The 25,938-nt window shown below is 38.8% G+C and overlaps 1 protein-coding gene across 1 annotated transcript in view; it reads left to right on the top strand.

Annotated features, from left to right (window-relative positions):
• The window catches only part of ITGA9 (integrin subunit alpha 9), a 213,720-nt gene that overhangs the window by 117,748 nt on the left and 70,034 nt on the right, over window positions 1-25,938 (top strand). The window contains exons 17-18 of the mRNA XM_056485059.1: window positions 16-92; window positions 14,927-15,077. Of these exons, the coding sequence (XP_056341034.1) occupies window positions 16-92; window positions 14,927-15,077 (228 nt within the window). The remainder of the gene's footprint in view (window positions 1-15; window positions 93-14,926; window positions 15,078-25,938) is intronic.

Raw genomic sequence — 25,938 nt, 5'->3', positions numbered from 1 at the left:
CTGTGCTTTTCACAGACTGTTTTTGAGAGGAACTGTCAATCTGATGACTGTGCTGCTGATTTGAAACTTCAGGGTAAATTATTGCTATCTGGGTGAGTAGGTGAACTTTTATTTTCTTTCTTGCACACTAGTATGCCATTTATTTTATGTGGAATGGCATTGAAAAGCCAAAATACAAACACAGATGTTTTAGACCCATGCTAGAAAGATGGTGACAGTGATGCCACCTTTAGTGCAAAAAGGTCTTGATGTTCACAGAATCTGAACTCTTGTGGTGGTGGGTTGTGGTCACATAGAGTGCAAGACACTTTCACCTTAACAGTCACAATGGACAAAAATAGAGAAAACAGAATAGCAGAGAGGGGCAAAGGATGTAGAGCTGCATGCTAAAATCAAGTACCTATGTGGAGTTTTTCAAAATACTGTTCATGACATGGTAGGAGTAAAACTGCATGAAGAAAAGCAGTTTGTTCTGTCACATGTAAGGTTAAAAAAGTCCCTCTGAACATGGCAAATTATCTTCAAACTACTGCTTTCTGTTTCTCAACTTGTAGTTTTGCAAGCTCTTCTAAATACTCCTCCTTTCAAATTCTTGTTGTTGCAACTTGGGGATGAGTGTCAGATTTCACTTTCTTCTGGGATAATAGAACTCATCAAATAGACCAGAGGTGAAGTTTATGTTCTGTCTCTTGTGACTTGGGACAAAACAATTGTCTATTGTTTTGCCTGGATGTGTATTCAATTTGGGCATAAATCAGGCTGAAGGTGAACTTCACATGACTTCTGTTTCCTTTTTATTTTTTTTTTCAGTATTTTTAGAGATGGAAATGCTGATGTGAGTTATTTAATTGTGTGCCAGAGATTTTGCTATTTGGTGGAGAATCTGTGAAGTGCTTTGCTTTCAGGTCAGGAAAGAGAGTAAAAGGCAAAAAAACCCCAACAAACAACACAAACAAAACAACAAAAATAGAAGAAGACATGTTTTATATAAATCTACAGCATGCTGTGATGGTAATTGGAGGCAAAACTGAACCAGAGTCAAGTCTGAGAAGTTAGGGACAGACTTCTCCAGACATGACTGAAATCCACGTGAATGTTTTAGGGGAATGGGAGCAGGGTTAGGTTTCAGGCTACAGAGTCCAAGGTTTGACTGCAGTTAGTCTGGATATTTGACTCAACCCTTGTGGTGAGCAAAATCTGTTGAGAGCCAGATAGGTGTCTGTGTGGATTAGAGAAGCTAGTAAAGGATTTTGTCCCACAGCTGAAGAATAAATAGCAAGGGACAGATCCTAAAACTTGTCAGTCAGTGTATAGTAATCATTGCATAAGAGCTGCAGTTGGGATTGGACCATTAGGCTGCTGGTTTTTACAGCTGTTATTTATGTCATCTTGGCAATTTAAAAGTCATACCTGTCATAAGAGCTTAGGATATTCAAATACAGTTTCTACATTTGTAAAGCAAAATATTCAACAAATGCTCTCAAATTTTCTTTACCCAGTGACAACCTGAAGTCCTTTTTGAAATAAACAGGATGTTGTTGAATCTCTGCACAGTATGGTCTTTCTTTAGCTAAAGGGCTCTGTACTACTACCTGATTGAAAGATAGTGAACAGGGAAAAGGTGTAAAGAATTTTGGAGGTGGAGAAAGCTGTGCAAGTGCTAGTGGTATTCAGCATGTTTACAAATTATATGAGAAATAATCTGCTAGAATTGAATAGCAAGATGATAAAGTTTGCTAAACCTATTAAACTATTCAGAGCAATGAAAAAAAGAAGCAAGGAGGTGTGCTTTCATGAAGTGTGTGATTAATCTGTGGATTTTACTGTTTGGGATACTGTAAGTGCTGAGACTATATATAGTAGTGAAATTGCAAATATAAATTCTGAAAGCTGCAGAAATGTATCAGCAAAATGCCACTCTATACTTGCCTTGTTCTTCCATTATTGTCCTGCTTTCAGATGTAGTTGGAGACAGGACTCTCTGCTACATGAACTGGCTGTCCTTATAAAATTTTCTTAAATTTGAAGCATGTTAGAGCCAAAAGCTGTTCAGAGCTGGAACTGTACCTTGCTATATATGGCAAGGTGTAGTTTTGTTCATCACCATATATGCTTTCAAATGTGTGCTGGTTACAGCATATATGTGCTGAGGAAGTTATCTCAAATTACATTGTCATCAAGAGAATTGTTTGCATTCTTTTGAGCTTGGGAACTGCACAAACTACTGTGGTACAGAGTTTACTCATGATGCATTTGAATCATTGGAATTACCCAGTTAAAAATGGCATCCAGCTTTGAAGATATGAGACCCCAACCAGTAACCAAGCACTATGCAGCCACTCACTCACTCCCCCACCAGAGGGATTGGGGGAGAAAATCAGAAGAGTAAAAGCTAGAAAACTTGTGCATTGAGATAAAGACAGTTTCTTATGGGAAGCAAAATCTGTGCACAAAAACAAAACTAAGGAATTAAATCACCACTTCCCATGGGCAGGCAGGTGTTAGGGCCATCACACATAACAACAATTTGGGAAGACCAATGCCATCACTCCAAACATCTTCCCTTTCTCCTTCTTTCCCCCACTTTATATACTGAGCATGATGTTATATGACATATCAGTTGTAGTCACCTGTCCTGTCTGTGTCTCCTTCCAACCTCCCATGCCACCCCAGCATGATAGTATGAAAAGCAGAAAAGGCCATGGCTCTGTGTAAGTCTGGCTCAGCAGTAATGAAAAGATCTCTATATTATCAACCCTGTGCTCAGTACAAATGAAAAACACAGCCACATACCAGCCACTGTGAAGAAAATAAACTCTACCCCAGCTGAAACCAGCACACCTACATACCAAATGAATAATAGGAAAACCAGCCTCTGCTGGCAAGGGCTAACCAGGCCTGCTCTGATTTTAATTTTCTTGGGATATTCCTCCTCTCATTAAAACTTATGTCTGTGCACTTAATTTGGGAGCACTCCATTTTGATAACTAACAACTAAACAGCCCAGGATGTTAACACTCAGTCCAAGTGGCTACATAATAGATGGCCATTTATCCAAAGCACTAAAATCAAGCAAATTTGCATGTGTTAGTTAGAAACTTCACTGCTGCTCTGAGCAGATATGATTGGGTTTGCCTTGTTATTTAATGCTGTTGAGGTGCTGCTACATATGGAAATAGTGCTGCTGGGCAAGTTGAAACCCTTTACTGTGAATTCATGGAAGAGGACAGGGTAGGACTGTTTGGAAGCAAGTGACAATAAAAAATGTTAAAGCCTTCTAACTTTATCTGGAAGTTTTGCAAAGATATAGGAAGCTAGAGATGGGATGAGTTCTTCTCTTGAATGTTTCTCTTGCAGTAAAAGGAGTCCTTGGTGACTTGGGTTGAAGACCAGGGTTACATGCTGTATTGGATTGAGGAAGAGTTAAGATGAATTTATTCTGGAAAGAAAAGAGATTTGTTTTCAGTTAATAGATAAATCTCTTTAAGGCTTGTGCACCTTCTTTAGCATCAGTTTGAATGCAAACCCATCCCAGCTTCCTGAAGGGATTGGTGGACAAGGAGCCTGCAATCCTGTTGCTTGTGACAGATGGTGGGCAGGGCAAGGGTCATGGGCTGTGGCTTGGCTGGTTCAGACCAGGGATTTGGAAAAACCTTCCTGTGTAGGCACTTGATGCTGCTCAGAATTGAAGTGGGCTGAGATGGTGTGCTCTGCCATCCTGGGTTTTAGGACTAGTTTGGAGGTCTAGGTCCCTGCTGACCTCATTTGTTGCTGGCAATAAGTTGTGTGTTCAGAAGGATCAGAATGGATTTTCTGACCTTTAGAAATCACTTCCAACCAGCTTTTCTTTAGTGTTCTGACATTTCTTGAGCTAAATCCTCTCTGTAACCTAAGCAAAATTGCTTCAACAAAATCAGTCTGTCTTCAACACAGAAACATCTGAGTAGGGATGGTTATGGGCATGCTCCAGCACTGTGGCTGGAACCTTGCCAGTGGGACTCCATGCCTCTTACTGAGTGCCACCTCTGCCAGCAGGAACATGCAGCTTCACAAGAGGGGAGGAAAGGCAGAGCAAACTGTGAGGATTGAACTCTCTATGGCAGACCTCATGAGCTAGCATGTAGGAACAGCTACATGTGGTGTGTGCTAGTATTGCTACAAATGTTCTGGATTGATCCAGGTTGGCCTGGACTTTCTCATAAGAGTATGAGTGTTGCTGGCCTAGAACTACAGATGGCAATTAAGAAAAAGGAAAAAGTAGCTGTGGAGTGTGCTGGGGACTTGATGAAGGCAGCATTAGGAGAAACTGAAGGAGCAGAAGAGAGGCATTTCATCTTTCCAGTCATGACTGTTCTCAAATCCATTTTTCTTAAAGAACAAATAAATGAAGTTTTGGCAGCATGGCACAGAAACATGACTCATTGCCTCCCCTTCAACAATTCTCCAATTGAGTCTTGCAGCTGTCCTAGGAAATGCCAAAATCTGGCCTTATCCATGCAGTTATACCCTGAGGATAGTGGTGTTGGTGATTTGTAAATGAAGAGACTTAAAAGTGTCCTAGTGTAAAGAATATATGTATGTATTCTGTATGGGTAACTTTAATGATACAACCTGACACCATAAGAGAAATAGGAATATAATAATTTGCAATAAACTTTATCTTTTTTGATCATGACTTGGTCCAGGTTTCCTCTCCAGCAGTTCACTACTGAAAAACAAAATGTTATGTTAATTACTATTGTCAAGTATTTTTTAGTGTTAAAAATATATTTATTACCAATCATTTGACTTTAATGCCTCATTCTTTTCTCTCAGCACAGTAAATATCTTTTCTATCATATTTCTGCAGCAACTAGCATATTTTTATTGACCCTCTCATAGATGCTTATTTCAAAGCTGAACTGCATCTGTTTCTTCAATATGTGCTGAGGTAAACTCTGAAGTAGGTGTTTTGCAGGAGTTTATATCTCCCTAGCCTTTTATATCCATTCATTTGGTACTTTATGTGGGAGAAAAGCTGTCTGGTCTTTTAAGAACCTGAAATTGCTGAGGGAGGTCTTGTCTGACATCCCAAAACAGTTTTGGCTCCTGACCTGATGGCTCTCCATGTGACTGGCTCTGCAAAGGCAGTGGTAGGTATCAAACCCTTCTAGGATGTAACAGGAACCAGCTGAAAAGTGTGAAGTTATCTGAGGAACAGTGAGGGTGTTTGAAAAAATGGACTTTCTTCCAGCTATAATAAACAAGCCAGCTGAAAAGACCAGAGCAGAAGGGGTGGTTGCTTCCATGTGAGATACAGCTAAGAGGGAAATCCTGTATGGCTGTGTAAATACACTGACAACCTGTGTGCTGCAATGAACAGAGCAGCTTTACCAAAAACAAACAGCACAAGAAGAGAGAGAGATGATGTGAATGTCATGTAGCTGCTGTGTTCCTGCACCAGCTGTGTGTATGATATGTAAATTGGGTTGTAAGATAGGACTATGAACCCCCTTGGATAGAAAATGCTCTAATAAATATTGCTCTTTTTGAGAAGGTTCCAAGAGGAAGTCTGTCTTTCATTCAGACCTTATTTGACATGAGGTTACTTTTTATCCATCATTAGAACAGAATTGCTTATCCATCCAAGAGCTTCTGACTGATGTTTGGCTATTAGGAAGAAGCAGCTTACTTTTATGTGTTGGTTTAGAGCATCTTCAAAGGCCACCATTCATTAGCCTAAATTTATGTTCTTCTCCTAGAGACTGGCGGGAATAGGTTCCTGTATATACTGCTTAAAATTGATTTTTTTTTTTTTTAATGTGAAATGGGAAGCCAAAGGAGTGACAGGTGTATTTTGCAGAAATTTTCAGCTTTTTCCAAATTATGGGTTTAATTGAGTTGAAGTGAACACTTTCAAAAGTTCTCTTATGAAATGGAATTTTTGTGAAATGTCGTTTTCCAATTGAAAGGTCAAGTTTGTGGGTTGGGCTGTTTCTCCTTCCATTCATTACTCTGAAATTAGCCAGAGAAGGGACAAAATTCCAGTCTGTCAAATATTTCCTCGAGTTTAAAATGTTTCCATTTTAATGAAATAGTAATTTATGAAGAAAAAGTATTTTCCAGTGTTATCTGGTCAGTCTCTCAGAAGATTGGTTTTGCCTTTTTTTCCATATAAATTCCTTCTCTGACTTACTAAAGGAATAACTTTTAGTGCAAATACTTCTTTTATTTCTGTGACCTCTTTTGTCTTATGCATGGCTCTGTATATGATAAGCAGGTGAATGATTTGATGTGATGTTTTAGGATACAATATTGAAGTACTTAACCCAAGCTTCTCTGAAAAGACAAAGGGGAGTGTGCATCACTTCCAGATTTGAGCTTACAAGTCTCTTTATAATCATATTATTTGTATTATTGAGGAGTGAATAATTTTGCACAGGAACTCTCTATGCACCTGCAAAATGGACTTTTTGCAAGTTCTGTGTATAGATACAAGGATGAATATGCTCACGGACCCATTAAGATCAGCAGAAGGACTCCCTCTGGTTCAGTAGGCACATTATCAGATATTAGATACCTGATTAGAAAAATGAACCTCAGAAGTTTCATATTGACTTATCAAATTATTAAAGAACCTGAGCTGAAAGAATCCAGAAATCATAGAATGTGTCACGACAGCCTTGTACAATTTGCTTTTCACCAGCACAAAGTGTAACAGCACAGAACATGAGTTAGTGTTGTAACATGGCAGAAAATCAGTGTGTTCTGAAGGGAGGAGCAATAACATAAAATTTTGATCAGAAAGTTCAAAGCTTTTTGAGTGTATCTCATTAATATATTAAACATCAATTCAGTAATGTTTACTAAAAAAATTAGTAAAGGTTTTCACTGATTATAGACTCTTGCAAAGCCACAAAGCAATGTTGTAAGCCTGTGGTTTAATGTGGGAAGCAAAGCTCTTTGATAAATTTGACCAGGGTCACACCTCAGCACTTAGCCTCCTTTGATCATACAGTGGAAATTTGTTTCCACAGAAGCACCATGTTTCATAGTATGTCCATTGAGGTTTTATGCCCCTAAAGTGCATCTTAACAAAAGAGTTGTGGTGAGGAAATACAATATCCTTTTTTTGTGGAGCTTAATTATTTGCTCTGATAATATCTGCTTTTCCCTTCCTCTTCATTCAGAGCAGATGAAGAATTTGTTTTCACTTATTTTATCTTTCATTGAATAGACACTTTTTTGAACAATATTTCTGACATTCTGGTTACCCTAGACAATCTACCCTATGTAGCGGAGCTCCTCAGATGAAACTCATATCTGCTTTATAGAAAACATCCAAACTGGAATTAGCAAATGTTATGGTTTAGGATTTCTGGTGCTAGAGAAGTGGTCTGGACAGTCAAGGCCCTATGTATGTAAAGCTGTGTAAGCCAATATGGATAGTCCCAACTCAGACACAAACCCAGAGCCATGTCTGCAGTCATGTGCTGCCCACTGGTTATTTGGTAATACCCAGTGCTGTCCTAGCTCATGATCTTTTAAACTAACAAAAATGTTCTAAGGAGAAAAAAAAAAAAGATTAAACACTGAGAAAATGGATACAAGTAGATTGCTTCCTTTTTTCTCAAAAAGCCATACCAAGTCTTGTGCTGCAATTTAAGACCTTTAATAAATTATAGCATAGTTTAATGTTACTTAAAAGTGACTTGCTGCACTGCAAAGGGTGCAATGAAAAACTACTTACTAACATTTCATGCATATTTGTAATTCTGTTTGGAATTTAGGTTTTTTTTGGGTGAAGCTGGGAATCAGAATTCAGATTTCTAATTTATTTATCTTTTACCTGGAGACAATTGTCAGTGTACTGAATGCTGAGTTTGTGAGGCATATGGAAAACTGTTGTAACTCATCTGGGGTTGGATTTGCAGTTTCCTGAAAGGGTAGAGCCCATAATTAATCAGGATGTAGTTCAAATTGCAGTGGGAGCATAATCTCAAAGCAAAAGTGAATGTTTTCTGTTGAGGATGAATGGGGATGAAGAAATGGTTTCTTGGTTCCCATCTGGTTCGTTGTGCTCAGAGCTTCATAAATCTCTCCCAAAATAAATAAACCCAGCTTGATAACAGTGGACAGTCCTCTTCCTTTTGAAAACAGAGTGATGGAACCCATATGGATGGTAATAGAACTATCAAGTGATGAGTGTTAACAAACCAGAGTAGTCCCCATATCTAGTACAAGAATACAGGTTCCCAGTCTCTATTTTCCAGATGATCAGTCAAGAATATTGTAAGTCTTGTCCCTTCTTAAACACTGGTTTTGTTTTGAAAGAATAGTTTAACTGTATCTACTGGACTAGGGTCTTGTTGTTTGTTATTTTAAACTAAAGAGATGTTTTTTCACATAATTTGAATTCATTGCTGGGCTGCTGTGTAACCTGGATCTCCATGTGAACCTCCTAATTTCAGTATTTTATGGGCTTAAGATAGTTAAAGTCACTGTTGCTCTAGCAACCAAAGCATAAAGCTAACAAAACAAAAGCTTAACTTCAGGAAGCACTGCCATTTATCAGCTGCCTCAAGAGGTGGAAATTCTTGATAATGTACAGATCACAATGAGAAGCAGATGCACTTCTGTTCTGCATTTGTTATACACATCTTAACTGGTACAGATGTGCACATATATGTACATACGCATACATGAATGCATCATCTTTTGTGAAGCACCTATGTGAACTTTTTCTGTATTACATCTTGAAATTGCAAAATCTGGTGAGTCTGAGGTTCTTCATAGGTCACCAGGTAACTCCTCCTCCTGGTTTTGTGTGAGCTGCAGAGGAAGTGTGCTGTTATGGGGATATGTTGCTTATCAAGTTTGACATTTAGACATAACTTACTCTTGGAGTATAACCCCTACTACTGCAAAAACAAATTGCCTTAAGTAACAAAGCTGTAATGTTTCTAATGTTTTCTCTCTGTTTAACTGCCTTTTATTGACCTCTGAAAGTGTTTGCTGGATAGGGCACTGGTATTCTCTCATCAATGCTTAGATGAGCATTAGGTTTTTAAATTGCATATTGCACCCCAACATCCCAGAAGCAGGAAAAGCAATTGAAGCTATCTAATAGCAGGAAATCTGTTTCTGAAGGCATAATTTTCATGGTAAACACATAGGTTTGCCTGATTACTTCATTAATTATCTAGTTTCTAGAAACAGTATGGTATAATGTGCTATTGATTCAGCTTCAAATTTCAGATCTATGGTCACTTTAACAGAGCTCTTCAAGTATTTTAGCAATTAGAGGGATTAAATTTGTCCCAGAAGCACAGTAATGTTCATTTCAAGGATAGCTTGTAAAGATGCTAGTTTGTATATGTGACTGCAAGGGTGAAAGATTAGATTAGAGTTTCTCTAGGTGTTGTACCTCATCTTGCTTTCATGTCAGAGTTTCACAAACCAGAGCAGCTTGATTCAAGCCAAAAGCTGCTCCCTGGAGTAAACATTGTGTGAAAACAGACCTGGCTTTTTCCCTATTGATTTTTCAGTTCTGTTTTTAAAGGGTTGTGAACATCTGTGTGTAGTTGAAATTACTGATAATAGTAAAAGGGCATCAGATTCCTGTAGGGTGATAAGGGGTATTTTTATGCAGATGTTATTCCCTGTTCTGTCATTTTATTTTTTGAATTATTTGAAGGCACACATAGCTGGGATTTATATCTGTTTTGTACTTAAGGGGAAGAAACTACACTTGGGGAAAAGAGGACAATTTCCAGAGAAGCATCAAATATGTGGTAACTAGCCTTAATTATGAATTACTGCTTTTTCTATACCATAATAAAAAGTGGTGTGTGATGTGTGTCTTCCCCACCTCCAATTCTCCTGGCCTTTCCACCTCTTGTTTACTACTCAAATGCTTTAATTTTTTACATTAAAATGTAGGAAAGATGAAAAAGCTAAGGCTCTGTGTCATATTCCTGAATTGTAATATATATGGGAACTGAAGCACTAGAGACAGCAGCCCTGTGCCAAAAAGGTGCTGGCACAAGCAGTTCTATGGCCATAGGCCTGGGCTCACCACAGTAAGCACTTTTTTCATGTGGGACATTTAGTTCCTTCTGAAGGGGAACACTGGAACATTGTAATTCCGTTTCCATCAAGAGCAATATTCTTATGGTACTGCTCTTAACCTGACACAGAACCTTGGCTGACCACTCCTTGAATTCTCAATTATATATTTTCTATCACCTATATGCTGTGCACTGCTTAGGGCACAACGTCTCTGCTTGAGAACTAGACTGAGAAATACAGAGAAAGATCATGAATGAAATGATCTGATGGCCTCACTGCTAGTTTGCCATAGCTGGCTTAATGTACCTCAGGCAGGCTCAAGTCATCAGCTGTATGAGGTCTCTGTGGCATAGACTTCAGCATGAGAAAAGCAGAAGTTAGTGCAGAATAAGCCATGGTATCTTGAACATTTGGCCCAGTCCTGAGTCTAAACTGGCTGTGAACTTTCCAGAGGGAATTGCAATGAATGCACATATGATAAGACTGTGTAACAAAGCGGTGGTTACTGATAGCTTTGCCCCCTGGGGGGCTGTTTAAAATCTTTATTTGGTTTATATTTGTGTCTGGGACTGCCACCTCTCAGTTTTGCACTTAGATATCAAATGAATTCCCCAGATCAACTGAGGGCTTCAGCTTTTCAATGGCCCTTGAGGTGTAAGTATTTGCAAAATCTCCTCCTGAAGTTCAACTAACTCTGATGCCTGCAATTAAACCAACAGAAGAAAGTTATTCAGGGTTGATCTAAGAGTCTGTGGAGACAAAATTAATATTTAATCATCCTAGTAACTACAGAGACCAACTGCAGTGCTGGTTGCTGAAGGCAGAAATCTGTTTGGATCTGTGTTGTTGATTTACACCTTTTATTGATTTAAAAGCAAAAGCTGGGTCCTTTAATTTCTTTTGATGGAGTTGGAGGACAGATTGGACTTCAGTTGTTTGAAGCATTTTTACCCATTTGCAGTCTAACTGACCACACTTGTAACTTCTACTGTCTATTGAGCAGTAATGGTGATTTATCCATGTAGTTATGCTAATTTGCTGTAAGGAAAGAAAAGTTCCTGATACAAAAAAGAAAGTCAGTGACCCAGATGATAGGGAAGGTGTGACCCTGCCACATTCCTTGCCCTATGTATGATCTGCACAGACTGAGAGTAAGTGCTGAATGCCTTCTCACTTCTAAAAAATTCATCCTGATGGAATAGAGAAAATGTCCCTGCACATCATTTGGAATGTAGATTGTGTGCCCACTGACCCATGTTAATAAAAAACAGCATCTTGAGGGGTGGACAAATGAAGATTGCACATCTTTTCAGTTTGTCTTCCTCAGATGGTCTTTCTTCGCTCACTGACCAAAGATGTGGTGTGGACATTAACAATTAGAGCATTAAAGTATGCAAAAAAGGTATTTCTTTTATCCTGGAATTTGGCAGAAATTTGGAGCCTGATTTTTAGAATTGCTTGTTGCTTGCAGGTTTGGGTCATGTGAAGGAAAGCTGGAAGTACTTAGTCCTCTTGAATTTAAAAAGAATTTTTTCTTTCCATGCAAACATTGATAACTTGACATCCTTCAAGCATCCATATGTATGTGTGTACAAATGTGTTTGTCTATATATAATAAATATATACATCTACAGTCTACCCAGAACTTTTACTCAGTTCATTTTTTGGATGCAGTACCTAATATAACAAGATGGTAGTATTCTGTCCAATTAACTGATTATTTCTTGATATTTTTCCACTTCTTTTCTTTCTTTACTTTTATTTTTCCTTTTTGAGCTTTTTTGTTTGGTAGGTTGGTTTTTGTTTTGCTTTGATTTTGTGGTTTGGTTTTGTTTTTGGTTTTTTTTTTTTTGTTTGTTTATGGTTGTTGTTTTATTGCTCTAGCCTTTCTTCCTTTATATGAGCAAGGTTACAAGGATCATGTTGAGAATGTTGGCAGCTGTATAGTTCTCATACATGAAAATATAAACAAAAAGCCATTGCTTGATTACATTTCTTAAATTGACAAACCTTGTTGAGATGGAGGGGTGGCTTTAGTTAGTTTTCTTGTTTCTGAAGGGTGACAACAAATTCTTTAGTTGACATATTTTGACTTGGCAGCTGGGGTGCTTAATGTGTGGCAGGCTTCTGCACCAGGATGGCACCAGAGCAGTTCCAGCACCACAGCAGGCTTCTACACTTGTGACATTACTCTCTCAAGCAGCCAACAGGGGCTGGTAGCTCCCCTGTAAATGGGGAGATTCCTAATCCTCTTCTCACTGCATTCCAGATGTACAGAAATTCAGTGACTCAGAGGGCTGCTCTTTTAAAATGGGACTTATAGCCCCTTTCAGGGGGAGAACTGAACTCACCTGCCAGCTTAAAATCAGTTTGAGGTTTATTGTGTGTGAATTTTGTGTAGGAGCATCTACAGTGAGCTTTTAAAAGTGGGATTACTTTCTCTGTTGAGAAAGAAGGTTCATTTTGGTGTGATACACTTTGACTAGAGAGTGGTAGCTATAGAAAGGAGTGACACAACCCACTGGTGTTAATTTTTGAATTACTTTTTGTGGGGGGGGTCAGTGTTAAATATGATTTTATTATGAGAATTTTTAGTTATTCATTAGGAAGGGGAATATTTTCAATTGTCTTCACTTTATGTTAAATCTCAAAGTTCTGCTACTACCAATTCAGAGAATATTCTGTATTGTACATTGCATTTAATATCAATTCTACATAAGGTAAAGAGCTTGTAATGTTCCTTTGCTTACTGGAGTGATACTGCCAGACTCTGCTAATGAGTATAGCAGATGCTGATTAAGTTTTGACATGATTGCAAGAAGTGAGATTATAAAGTTTGCGAGAAATAATTCACAGTATTAAACGGTTGGGGTTTTTTTTTGCCTCCAAGTATGCTCTGTTGATTATTAGAAAATCCCAGCAGATTATTTAGCATCTTCATAATTTGTCTATTTGTCAACAGTAAGTGTTGAAATTGGTGCCAAAAGGTTAAAGGTTTTCAAGTATTCCCATAGAGATGAACCATTAATTTGATGCATAAGGAGCAACAACTCAAATTAGTTTTGCAGTCAATTCTGTACTATACTACAAACACTTCTGCAAATCTTTATTTACACTGATAATTGATTATGAGAATAAACTAATATTTTGAAAGCAAAATGTCCATTTATCAATAGGATTGGTCAGTGTCTGCTGTTGATTTTAAGATTTAAGATTTTTCTCTGCTTTAAGAAAGCAGACACATTTCCTGAATACTTATATCTTCCTCATAATAAGCTGTTATTGAACTGTAAGCCATAATTTCAGACTTAATAAATGCAGATCATCATAAATGAAGTAAACACAGGAAACAGATGTGCTACAAATAGTGTTCACATTATACAGTGAAGTTACAATCGCAATCCATAGCCATCAGCTTTAAAGCCTGAGTCTAGACCATCTTCTTCCAAAGTTCTGATTCACTAGAGCCCCTGGCTGATTTGGTATCTGTAATCAGAAACCCACATTTAGAAACTTCTTGATAAGCACAGGCAGTTGGAGTACAGCAAGCTCTGCCTTTGGATATCTGGGACAGCTATGACTGGCAAAGGGTGATGAACAGTTTATGAACACTGCATTTCCAGAAACTCCACTTTTATGGAAATGCCCTGGCTGCAGTAATGTGAAGAAGGCTGAGAAGGACTGGTAGTGGAGGGTCAGGCTGCCTTTAAGCACAGCTCTTGGCCTGCACACCAGCCATCTTCAGAGAATTGCTGTTAAGCAGAAGTGTGGTGTGTGCCTACATGTATGCCACTGGAATAGTTCCTTTATAGAAAAGTGGTTCCTTCTTACTTTGGGCTGGCTGTACTCTAGAGGAAATAATTGAAGCATCTCCCTGCAGTGTGGCTGGAGTTCCTTGTCCTTTTCTGACTAGCTACTCAGTCTTTTCTCTGTGGCACTGCCTCCATTTCTTCAGGATGAATGGATGGTCTTAGAATCCAGTTATGATAATACCATATTTAATATTTGTTTATTTTTGCCAATTTTTAAATGAATACCTAGTGTATTCCATATTATCTTTTGCTGTTACTTCTAAGACCTGCAGGTCTTTGCATTGATAGTGTATATTCTTATGATTTATCTTTAGCCTTTGTTCCTACTTGTTTGCTCATTTTCTGAGCATCCTAGAAGGATTAAAGGCCAAATAATAAATATGTGTGCATGAATACCTATATTTACCTCTGTGTGTGCATGTCTGTGTTTGTACATAATCTGTGATGCCACATTGCAACAGTGTGTTGATTCATGATACATAGCTGTTACCTTTGATATTCCACTTACAGAAGGTGATCCACCCTGTTAGGTTCAGCATAAACATCTAAAGAAAGATTAGTCACATTCAGTGGTAATTTGTTGCAATTTTTTTCATTTACACCAGTTTCTGGATTTTATTTGAGGCTGATTTAGATTTTTTCTATACACAGCATAACTCTAAGAAGATTTTTCAGAGACTTGCTAGAATAAGTCTGAATTATTGAGAAACAAACTGAAATAGCTTGTGTATTTGAATGCAGGCATAATATCTTGCAGTTATTTCATTTTTCCCATATGATTACTTTACAGTTTTCAACTAATTTACTATCACAAAAAGTAGGGCTTGTGAAATAGTTTCATGTGGGAATCCTGGGGTCTTCCTACAGTCCCAAAATGCAGTGTCAGAGCAATGATCCAGGAGCTGTTCATTCCTAGTATGGCACTCAGCAATACAGCACATTCCTAAACTTCTGGCTGCTGAGCTTTTAAAGAGTTGAGTTGTGACACTTCTGTAGCAGGAAGAAAGCAGGACCAGTGTGAAAGCTGACCAGAGTTTAACCAGTGTAACTGTTTCTGCTTGCAGTGTTGATGACAGAACTGCCTACCTGGCCCTGGGAGCAGTGAGGAACATCTCACTCAACATTTTCATCTCCAACATTGGTGATGATGCCTACGACACCAATGTCTTCTTCAATTTTTCTGGAGAGCTCTTCTTCATCAAAATGTGGCAAAAGGTAAGAAAGGCTAATCTCACTATGAGCAAGTCTCTTAACTTTAAGCCAATTTATTTACAAACTAAGGATGGGCTAGAGGATGGCCTAGTCCACACCAACAAGACATTTGGAAGTTGTATTTGGTTATGCTGGACTTTAACTTCTTTCAGGCTCTTTAATGAGATTTTTTTTTCCTTTTATGGATTCGGTGTGTATAGATTACACCTTCTGCATTTCTGTAGAAGACACATGCCTGTTATTTGTGGTGCACTAAAAAGGAAGACAGTTTGTTTGAGGTATATAGAGGTTCAGGGAGACTGGTTGGAAACTGGTAAGTTACCAAATGGTGCTGAAATACAAAGCCTATTTTTTGTTTGAGTGGTGCCACACTGCACCCAGCAGTCCTGGTTATCTCTTGAGCTGGGCTCCTAGACTTTCTCCTTGTTGAAACCAAGATACCAGGCTTGTTTCTTTGCTCATATCCTGGTGCAGCTTTGGGTTGTGGCCAGGGCACATCATTAGATCCAAGAGGTCAAGAGTGCTTTTAATTTCATCAGGCGAATATGTTGAGTTTTAGTCTCTTTTCATTTAGATAGAAGTGCTTGGATGGTTTCATTAGCAGGAGTTCATTTAGAAGTAAAGGTGTTGTAATGCAAACAATGAATCAAGCTTTTTGCAAACTGATGGTTATGAAAGGTTTTTGAGTGTGAGTGATGTGACAATAATTGTGCAAAATGGGAGCTGTATGATTGTGACAACATTCTCTGTTCTTGCTTTTCAGTTTTTGTCTTTCTTCTAGAGCTTTGCTTTGCAAGCCATAAGAACAATATTAAAAACAGTAATACAACTATTGCAAAGTTCAGGATTAACTTGGTCCACTGAACCAATGTCATGTTTTATGATAGGTTTAAATTATTATAAGCCTCTTAAAATAACTCACTGAATAATAAAAAAAAATCACAATTTCTTATGCATGTTAATTCTCATGGTGTTCAGTTTTGACTGCACAGTTGCAAGCCTCAGTGAGTTGTCTTTTTATTATAAGCTTCATTTTCAGACATTATGTGCTGCAAGTGTCCAATTTATTAGGAGGGAAAAGGCAGGAGATAAACTAGAAATGCCTACGCCAATGTACGACTTATCCATAGTAAAAGTTTTATGGGAAGATTTTCAGGGTCTGGCCCAGTTCTCACTGAAATCAGTGAGAGGGTTTCCATTCCTTTTCACTAGAAAAGAAACAAAGCTTGATGCATGTTCCTTTATAAGATTGTTGTCATCTTTTTTCTTTTTTGAACATTTTACACATACTAACTAACTGGAACACGAATTCCCTTCATCATTTTCCTTGGCTGACACTGTGAGGAAAGAAGCTGATGTGTTGTTTCCCATGGTATTTTACCTTGATTTAAGGTCTGTAGAAGGCTTGACATCTGTGCTGAGTGCTGCCCAGAAGGAGCAGTTTCTGAAAGCAGTTGACATTCTAGTATTATTTCACTACTCAGTGTATTTTCTTCTAAGAGGAGCAACTATTTCTTTAAAAAAAGTACTGCACACATCTTCCTCCAGTCTTGCAACCAGCATCAAAGTACAGTCTGCTATTACTCCCTCTGTTCCAATGTTCCTATGATTAATTTCATAGGGTTTGGGGTTTTTTTTTCTGATATTTATTTCATTATTTCAGTGACAGTTTTGGAGCACCAAGTTTTTTTTGTTAAGCTATTTTACTTTCATTCAACCTTTGCTTTTGGTCAAACTTGTATATCATTAGCCTCATCATTTTTTTCAGGTGGGAAACTGGATAATGACCTCAGAGCCTCAATTACACTGTTATATTTTCCCTAAGCTCTTTGACAATGTGGGGTGTTTTCTTTGGTAAAATATCAGTTTCCATGTCTCGTAACCTACTCCCATCCTTTGACATCTATGCAGATTTTGTTCCTTGTTGAATATTGTCCAAGCAAAAATCCAGAACATAAAGCCAGAATAAAAAAAATGGAGAGCCCTAGAGTTTTTCTAATTTTGGAATCAAAAGAGCTTTGTGTGATGGGAAGCATTAAGTTTCACCTGCCTTTTAATGAATAGTGCTAAAGTGAAATTGCATGAGATCTTTCATGTGATTGCTGGATTGTTTCTCTGCAAGGTGACTGAGAATGATGATTACTTAGTAGGATTTTTTAACCTGTCTCTGGAGTATGTCCAAAATGCTGTAAGATCCCTGTGTGTTTTCCTATGACTCCACTGGGGACATTTGTAGTGAATCCAGTGCAGTTTTGTTTCTTTCTGTGAATTGGTTACAATGAGACCCGACAGTGCAAAAGTTTAATGCTGCTTTTTTTCAACAGAGTTCCTGAGACAAAATCCAACATCTTGTGTTTGAAAAGCAGTGGGGTGGCCTAGTTCAGGGATGATGATGGTACTGTTCCCTGAAGAGTCTGAGTAAGCTAGCTCCTCTTTCCTTCCTGGAGATCAAGATTTCATGAGACTTTGTACATAGAGACACCACCTAGAGATAGTTGGCCACTGGGATAATTTCACCAGGGAAGTGGTGGATTCCCCAGTGCTGGACACATTTAAGATTCAGTGGTCAGGGTGCTGGGCTGTGTTTTTCCAAGAAAGGTTGGACCAGGTGGTCTTTGAGGTTGCTTCCAACCTGATATTCCAGGCTTTGCCACATCTTTGCAAGTTGAAAAAGCATTTGCTGATTGATATTTAGGAGACTCCATCTATTCCACTAATTTTCCCATTATGCTGCAGCCAGTTCTTTCCATTTCATGGATGGAACCCAGCCTTTTCTTTACATCCCTCCTGGCAGACAATTCTTCTCTGAAGAGGCACAGTATACAGCATGGGCTGACTTCTCATTCCTCTGTGATCCTATGGATACAATTCCTGTGCCACGTTTCAAGATCTCACTCTATGAGATAGGGTTGTTTTACAGGTGCACTGTGTCCAGTGAGAAAAGTGTTACTTTTGAAATACATGTCCTTTAAAAAAAATTAGAGAGGAAGAAAGACACTTCACCTGTGTGCTTAGATTTTTTTCTTTACTGTGTTGGAAAAGAAATCTTGGTTCCCTCTTCTGTGTAGAATAGATTTCAAAATATATATTTTTTTAATCTGACAATTTGTCATTCATTAATTTTAATTCATCTTTAGGGAAGCATTCTATGTCAGAGTCTGAAAAATCCACTTAACAGAGCTGATACAACTTTCCTTTCAAAGAATGCAGAGTGTTGCAGTGTGCTGAGTCTGGAAAAAGATTAAAAAGCTGTTCCTACTAATTTCTACACCATTTTACTTCTACTGGAATTACCTCCTGGCTTGTGTTGTTTTGCTCAAGATGCATGTCAGCAATAGGCAATTTGCTAACCATTGTTAGGTGCTGCCCAGTGCAGAGGGATATTTTCAGGACAGTTTCAGAAATAGCTTGCTGGCAGTGGCAGTAAATGTGTAGGGCAGGAGCCATGTCTCTATTAAATGAGCTCAGCTGTGGCATGAGATTTTATAGCAATAGTATAAATCCAGCATATTTTCCACAATAACAGTAAAAGGGCAATAATGTATAGCATTAACTTCTCCCCATTCTGCAAGGGCTGATAGGAATCTCTCAGCTAACCCAGCACTGTTTTTGGAGAAAGCAGGTCAGGAGATTCCATTGTCATTCCCTGATGTAGATTGTTCCTACACTTCAGACAGGCTTCCAGTATCCCAAGCCAGCTGTATGTAACATTCCTGCTGCTTCTCACAACAGCTTTTGCCAAGCAGTAGGTGAGTGAAGTTAGCAGGGCCAGACCAGGGCAGGGTTAACAGTGAGGTTATGGCTCCTTTGGGTGCAGGAGTTGCCCATGATTCCTTTGTGAGCATGTACCTGAAACACTGGTGTGGAGTATGAATATTGCTGGTAACCACAGTCATGCTGCTTGTGCACTCTGGTTTTACTTCTGAGGAGTAATGAGATACTCTCTGTGTTACCAGGGAGACCATGCAATTTGGATATGAACTCACCCTTCTTCCTCACTCCCAGAGCTCTTGCTGCCATCTCTTGACTAGGGTTGCTCAGGAGGTCTGCAGATGAAGGCAGTTTAACTTTTTCCAAATTGGAATTCTCTTGTACCAGATTCCCACACTGATTAAACTGTCCCAGAGTCTTAAGTCTGGCAGGGAGAGGACAGGACACAAAAATCAAAGACACATGCTGCCTTTTGGGCCACTGGAAGAAAATTTAGGTCCTGGGTATTCATTATCTCTGTTTTTCTAGCAGTTGCTGCCCCTTTGGGTTGATGACCTAAAATCATGGTTAGATGATAAAATGCAGCTAACTTTATAAAGGATCCCCTCAGGTGCACAAGATGCTGAAATGCACTGAAGATTTACCTGTGACATAAAGCAAGCACAGTTTTATAATTTTAGCAAATTAGCAAAATTGGTAAGAACTCCCAGTTAGAGATACAAGTGATGAGGTAATTTCCCTCTTTTGGTTCAACTCTCTTTTAAAGCCCCCCTTCCTCATTAGTTGTTTATGGGAAAGTGGCACTCGACCTTGGTTCTCAGGAAAATCAAGATTAGGATTGGGACCTAGGAATGTGTTTTGTCTTTCTGTCTGACTGAGCAGGTGAAATAGTAGCTACAAATCTATTAAGTTATACATTAATAGGCTACAGAGATACAAGTATATGTGAAGAATATATGAAAGCAAAAATCAGTTTGGCATCAGGATCCCCTGGCAGATGAGTTAACGTGATCAGTCTCAATTCACATCCAGCAGAAACCTCTTAGAGATGGTTTGCAGAAATCTCTTAAATTAATAAGTTTTGATTTAATCCACCTGATTTTGCATGCAGTGTGTTTGAGTAGCTCTGTAAACCACCCTGATGGATGGTCAGAGTTGCCGAGTCGTGCAGAAGCTCTGACCCTTTGCACAAGTTCATCTGGAAGATTGCCCAAGCCATATATCACTTACATGAAGAGATTTGAACCCTTTGCCAGGAAAGCAAAAGCTTTTATTGCCATGGCTTGGGAATATGAGTAGTGTGACAGTAGCCATGCCATTTGTTGCCTCTCTGTTTTTGCAAATCTAATGGTCAGCTATTGCTTCAGAGTGTGCCAAAATGTTTTGTATCCCTGGGGTAAAATTGTCCACTTTCTTAACTGGGAAGATAAAAACATGTGCAGCTCAAGCTATCAAACTTCATTGTTTATTTTAGTATTCTTTTTCTGTGAATGCTCAATGGAACCCACAACTTTTCTGCTTCTCTAGGGATAAGGAAGGAGCAGTGCTTTTCCAGGTCAGGGGCTGTAAGTGTTATATAATATACCCCTACTCACAGCAGGCAGGAATTGAAGGCTAGACTGTTGATCCAAACTTTCCACATGAGATTCATGTACCATTCCTATCATCAAGGAATGAACATCCTAGATTTGGTTTATTCGTGTAGATAGTAGCAATTTTAGCCTCTAAACTTTTTCTCCTATGCTATGATTTATCATGGAGATCTGAAAGATATTGATATTTGGCTTGTATGAGGTATGTGTACATATAGATATATAGATGTATAGGTATATAGATAATTTTTTATTACTTTAATTTTTTTTTCTTAACAAATTTAACTGCATGAATAGGATGACAGCTTAGAAGTTTTGCAGTTTAGAAGGTGTGATTTTTCAGGGCATCAAATCTTGTTCTGCTCAGGGTTGGAAAAACCTGTGTGAGTTTGATTGTTAGATAAGTTGAGAAGTTTTATGCTGATCATGTGGAGCTGTGCTTTGGGTTACACAGTGTGGAAAGTGTTTGTCTGCAAGTAGCTTATAATGATTTATCATTATGTTTGTCTTGGACATATTTTCCAACTTTGATGATTCTATGATCCTATGTGTATATATATAGTGTGGTTTTGAGGAAGATCCTGGGAAGCTTTGTGTGGCTCAAATTATTAAGGGAGGTTTTATGTAATTGCCTAGTTCTGCCCTTCTCACAGGTCTGCCAGGGGAATGATTTTCTAAAGGAAGAACAGCTGTGTGGATGAATAGAGTCGTGTGAGATGTGCTTTTTGTAGGGATTTAGAACCAGCCTGTGGCTATAGCAGAGACCATTTACAGTGAATCCTGACCTACCTGCTGGTGTAGATCATTGTAATGAACAGACGTACCAGGCGATGTTGCATTTCTCTGTGTCTGGGCATCAACAGAAGTCCTGGTTTCCATCCAGGTGAGGTAGAGAAAAGGAGATCAAAAGCACTTAACTTATGAGACTCTTTCAAGGAGGTGGAGAAGGACTTCATGAGCCACAGGCAGTAGCTGTTCACCCTGTTTCAATCTCTGAGTGGCCCATAGCTCAGCAGCCAAGCTACATCTCCCTGCACATTTTCAGGAGCTGCACAGAGCTGGGAGCCAGCAGTGCCAAGTTATAGGAGAAGGCTTTGGCAAAGAGATTTTGCTGTCTCTGTTGCTGACATCCAGCCACCCCTATCTATGCTATTATTTTGATAAAGTGCATTACTAGGAGAAAGGTAAAAAAGCCTTCACAGGGGATAGAGCCCAGTACATAGTGAACTCAATATACTTGTCTTGGATATGCTTATTTAAATGTTATGCTGTCCCTATGGATCCCAAAGATCACCAGTGACTTTCCTGTGTCCCAGTGTCTCACTTCATTATCATGTTTTGCTCTTAAACTCAGTGGACAAAGACATGCCAATGTTTGAGGTGAAAAAATCTATGGGACAGGGTTCATCTCCTATCTTCTCAGGATGAGGCTTAAAATTGTCTGAACTTTAACATACTCTGCAAAAGACCTACATAAGAATTAATTTGCACAGCTTTCAGTGGCTTACATTACAGCAAGAAATGGGGGGTTATTTTTGTTGCTATTTGAAGCCTTAAGTTTATTGAGTTTCCGGTATGAAAGGTCAGTTCTGTTTTGGCAGGAGTTTCTCTTGGTCACTTTTCTAACAGGCTTCTCTGATGAGGTCAAAACATAAATGACATTCCTGGTGAAAAATCCAATAGGATTGTAAACAAATATATATGTGTATCTTTACAGTATGTATAAACATGTGTATTGTAGGGATAATATGCATGAATATATATTTATACTTATTTGCATTGCTTAGTATTTTAGAATGTTGTAGTCATGGTCTTCTGTGGCTGGAATCAGTGCCAATGAAGCTGACAGGATAAAACCCAAACCTACTTTAATCTTATTAAGCACAAGACATGATCATGTGGCATACTTCAGGTATAGCTTCTCTGAAGTCAGTGACAGTTTTGCTGTAGAAAGACTGAAAAAACAGCTGCACAGTCAAAAACATGAGTAAAGTTGTGAAAATTTTTTAGGTGAAAATCAAATGAGGGGCCAGTGAAGCTTAAGAAATCATAAACTTTCCTGTCTGTGGGTTTTGTATCAATATGTGCTCCTGTTAGCAGAAGCAGGCATGTTAAACCCAATCTGAAGGAGGCCCCAAATCTAGTTTTGGTTTGTGGTTTTGGGGTTTTTTTTTTTTGAGAAGGAGCTTCCTGTGGCGTTTCATCAAAACCAGAGGCATTGGGCACAGCAGGGAGGAGGAGTGAGAAGTATTTCAGCTGGATTGGTGGCAGGCTCTGGGGTGAGCAGGGGACTGCCTCTTCACTGTGGTCCCCACCCAGGCAGGCTGCAGGGGATGCCGAGGCAGGCACATTCCCAGATGGCAGCATTTTGCAGCCTGCCTTTGGGAGGAGGCCAGAAAACCTGCACTTGACTTCTGGCCATAACAATCTGCAGACACAGTGAATTCCACTTAGCCAGGGAAAAGGAGGAGTGAGCAAAAAAACTGCTCTATAAAGTAGTGTGGTACATCCTAAAGCCTTACAAGTGATCTGCTAAGCTTTTCTTAAACAAAAAAAAAAACAAAAAAACAAAACAAAAAAAAAACAAAACAAAAAAAAAAAAAAATTTTAAATAAGCCTGTTTCAATATCCAAGTGCAGCAGGTAATGGGTAATACTTTTGCATTTCAGCATTATCCCTAGGTTTCAAGGTTTTCATGATGTTAAAAGAGTTTTTGGGGAAGATATCCTAATGCACACTGTGTTTGAGTTTCTAAAAAAGACCAAAACCCTCAAACCTATGTGTGTTTCAACTAGGCATTTCCTGGGGTTTCAGATTTGGCTTTAGTTGTTTGGGCATTCTGTATTGAGATAAGGTTTATAAATTCCAGGAAAATGTCCAGTGCCAAGCTCATTATCATTGTTATTACCTTATTCTTTATATTTGAAAATTACTACCAGTGAAAGATGGAAAGGACAGAAGGGTAGGGTAAGGCTTGATTTTATTGATTGTATTTCCTCATTATGTATTTGGTTTTAATTGTGAATTTGGGGGGCTGTGTTGAAGTATTTGTGAGGGTTTTAGTTTACTTTTTCAGACTTTGATGGTACTTGAATTTATTTTCTGAGCTCGTTACGAATTTAAGCTTTCCATTGTAACACTAAGAGTGAATAGCTGTGTTGCAGTTGAAAACACCAATATTCATTTTAACTGAAGCCTTATACACAGAAGGTTGTCTTGTGGCTCATCTGGGCATATATTATCCATGCTTTCAGAAGTAACACTAGAAAATGAGTATTGGCTAACTTGTTTAATTTCTGCCTTTTGTCCCCTGCTTTTAATTTTTGGAGCAGCATGCTTTAAAGATAGTTTTTTGTTGTTGAATATAAATGTGTACAACTGTTGGATTTGCATGGTAGCAGCGGGGGGCTATAGGAGTGGCTTCTCAGAGAAGCTGCTGGAAGCTTTTCCCATGTCCAGTGTCCGTCAACTCCACAGCAGACCCACTGCTGGTCAAGGCCAAGGCAGTCAGATGGTGCTAACACCTCTCTGATAACATATTTAAGCAGGAAAAATGTTATCATGCAGTAGTAACTGTGGCCAGAGAAGAGTGAGAACACGTGAGAGGAACAACTCTACAGACACCAAGGTCAGTGGAGAAGGAGCAGCAAGAAGTGCTCCAGGTGCCAGAGCTGAGATTTCCCTGCAGCCTGTGGTGCAGACCATGGAGAGACAGCTGTGCCCCTGCAGCCCTTGGAGGTCAGTGGGAATGCAGAGATCCACCTGCAGCCCTTGGAGGAGACCCACACTGGAGCAGGTGGATGCCCAAAAGGCTGCGACCCCATAGGAAGCCCACACTAGAGCAGGACTGGGGACCCACAATGATGGTTTGAAGGACTGCACACAGTGGAAGGGACCCATTCTGGAGTAGTTCGTGAAGAGCTGCAACCCATGAGAAGGACTCATGTTAGAGAAATTAATGGAGAATGGTCTCCTGTAGGAGGAAGAGAGCTCAGAGAGCAGGAGGTAGAGCCCAACAATGAGGGAGGGGTAGAGAGAAGGTTTTTAACATTTGTTTTACTTCTCATTATCCTTCTCTGAATTTTGTTGGTAATAAATGCAATTCATTTTCCCACTCAATTAATTTCCCCAAGCTGAGTCTGTTTTGCTGGTGATGATCATCAATGAGTGATCTCTACCAGTCCTTATTCAACACATGAACCTTATGTTGTATTTTCTCTCCCTTGCTCACTTGAGGAGGGTAGTTATGTAGTGTCTTTGGTGGGCACCTGGCATCCAGCCAGGATAAACAACCAGAGTATTTCTCTGTAGCTATTTAAAAACAATATATTTGTTAATAGTGCATGCAGCTACAATTTAATGTGTGAGAGCATGTGTATACATATATCTACATATGAAGTGGGATGAAGGAAAGCTCACCCCAAAGCACTTTCTTCTCCCAGTGATTTACTTGTCTCTGATTTTTCCCTGGGTTTTTGGAGAGCATGGACTCACACACACAAGAATGCACTGTTGTTATTAAGTTTATCATAATAATCCTACGCACAGATAATGAGGGAATAATAAAGATTACAAAAATATATGTTCATCCACATTTTATTTTAAATAGAGGTATAATCAAATGCAATATGATGACAGATTGCAACAGCATATGTATTTTGGATATACATGTCAGGCTATGAAGAATATAGAAACAGTGTATAATTCTGCACATTCTTGAGTCTTAAGACTGAATTTGCTTTTCTAGATAATTGGATTATGTCTGGACAGGCATTTAATCAAACAAATTTTCTGCAGTTCTACAGAGAAAAGCCTTTTCATGGGAATAGCACAATCTAAATTACTTCTGAATTTAGCTGTATGTATGTCAGAGATATTCTGTGTGATAGTTCTTATGATTGCTTTTTATATATGTCATTGTGGAGTTATAAACTGATTTTTCCCTTAGTTTTCTTTTTACCATGTTTTTGTATGTGGAACTTGGAGAACATGGTTAAGAACACAGAAGTTGCCTTATGCTTATATTGGTGTATTTGCTAGCCAGTGCAATGTTTTTAAAAGGCATGTCTTCAATTTTTTGTGAGCAAAGGTTTTGTCTTGATTGGCAAACTGATAGTACATTACTGAGTAGGCAGCTTTTTGTCATGCTTTGGTTTATGTGGATTGTGGATTTTTCCCATTCTGTACCTAAGTATCCATTTTTTTTGGTGGTGAATGGTGGCATATCTGGTTGGTGGCCAGTCATTAGTGGTGTTCCCCAGATCTTGAGACCTGTTCAGGTTGGACTTGATGATATCAGAGGTCTTTTCCAACCTTAATAGTTCTATAATTCTATCATTCTAAGTACTTTCTATAGTGGAGAAATGTGTAACTGTGCATAAACACATATGGGAATGTGTCATAGAGTAAAGCCTGGCCAAACAGCATAGTTGAAATGTGGCCATCCTCACAGTGAATGAGAGTCAGCTGACCTAACAGCTCTGTGGGGGTAATGTATCTTGGTGATGTTTCCTGCATTGTTTTCTTGAAAAAATTAAGTTCAGCAGTTCTCAGCAAGCAGG

This window comes from Oenanthe melanoleuca, chromosome 2 (genome assembly GCF_029582105.1).
Source record: "Oenanthe melanoleuca isolate GR-GAL-2019-014 chromosome 2, OMel1.0, whole genome shotgun sequence".
Lineage (NCBI taxonomy): Eukaryota > Metazoa > Chordata > Aves > Passeriformes > Muscicapidae > Oenanthe > Oenanthe melanoleuca.
Note: the sequence above shows the minus strand (reverse complement) of the source record. Positions and strands in the feature narration are given on the sequence as shown.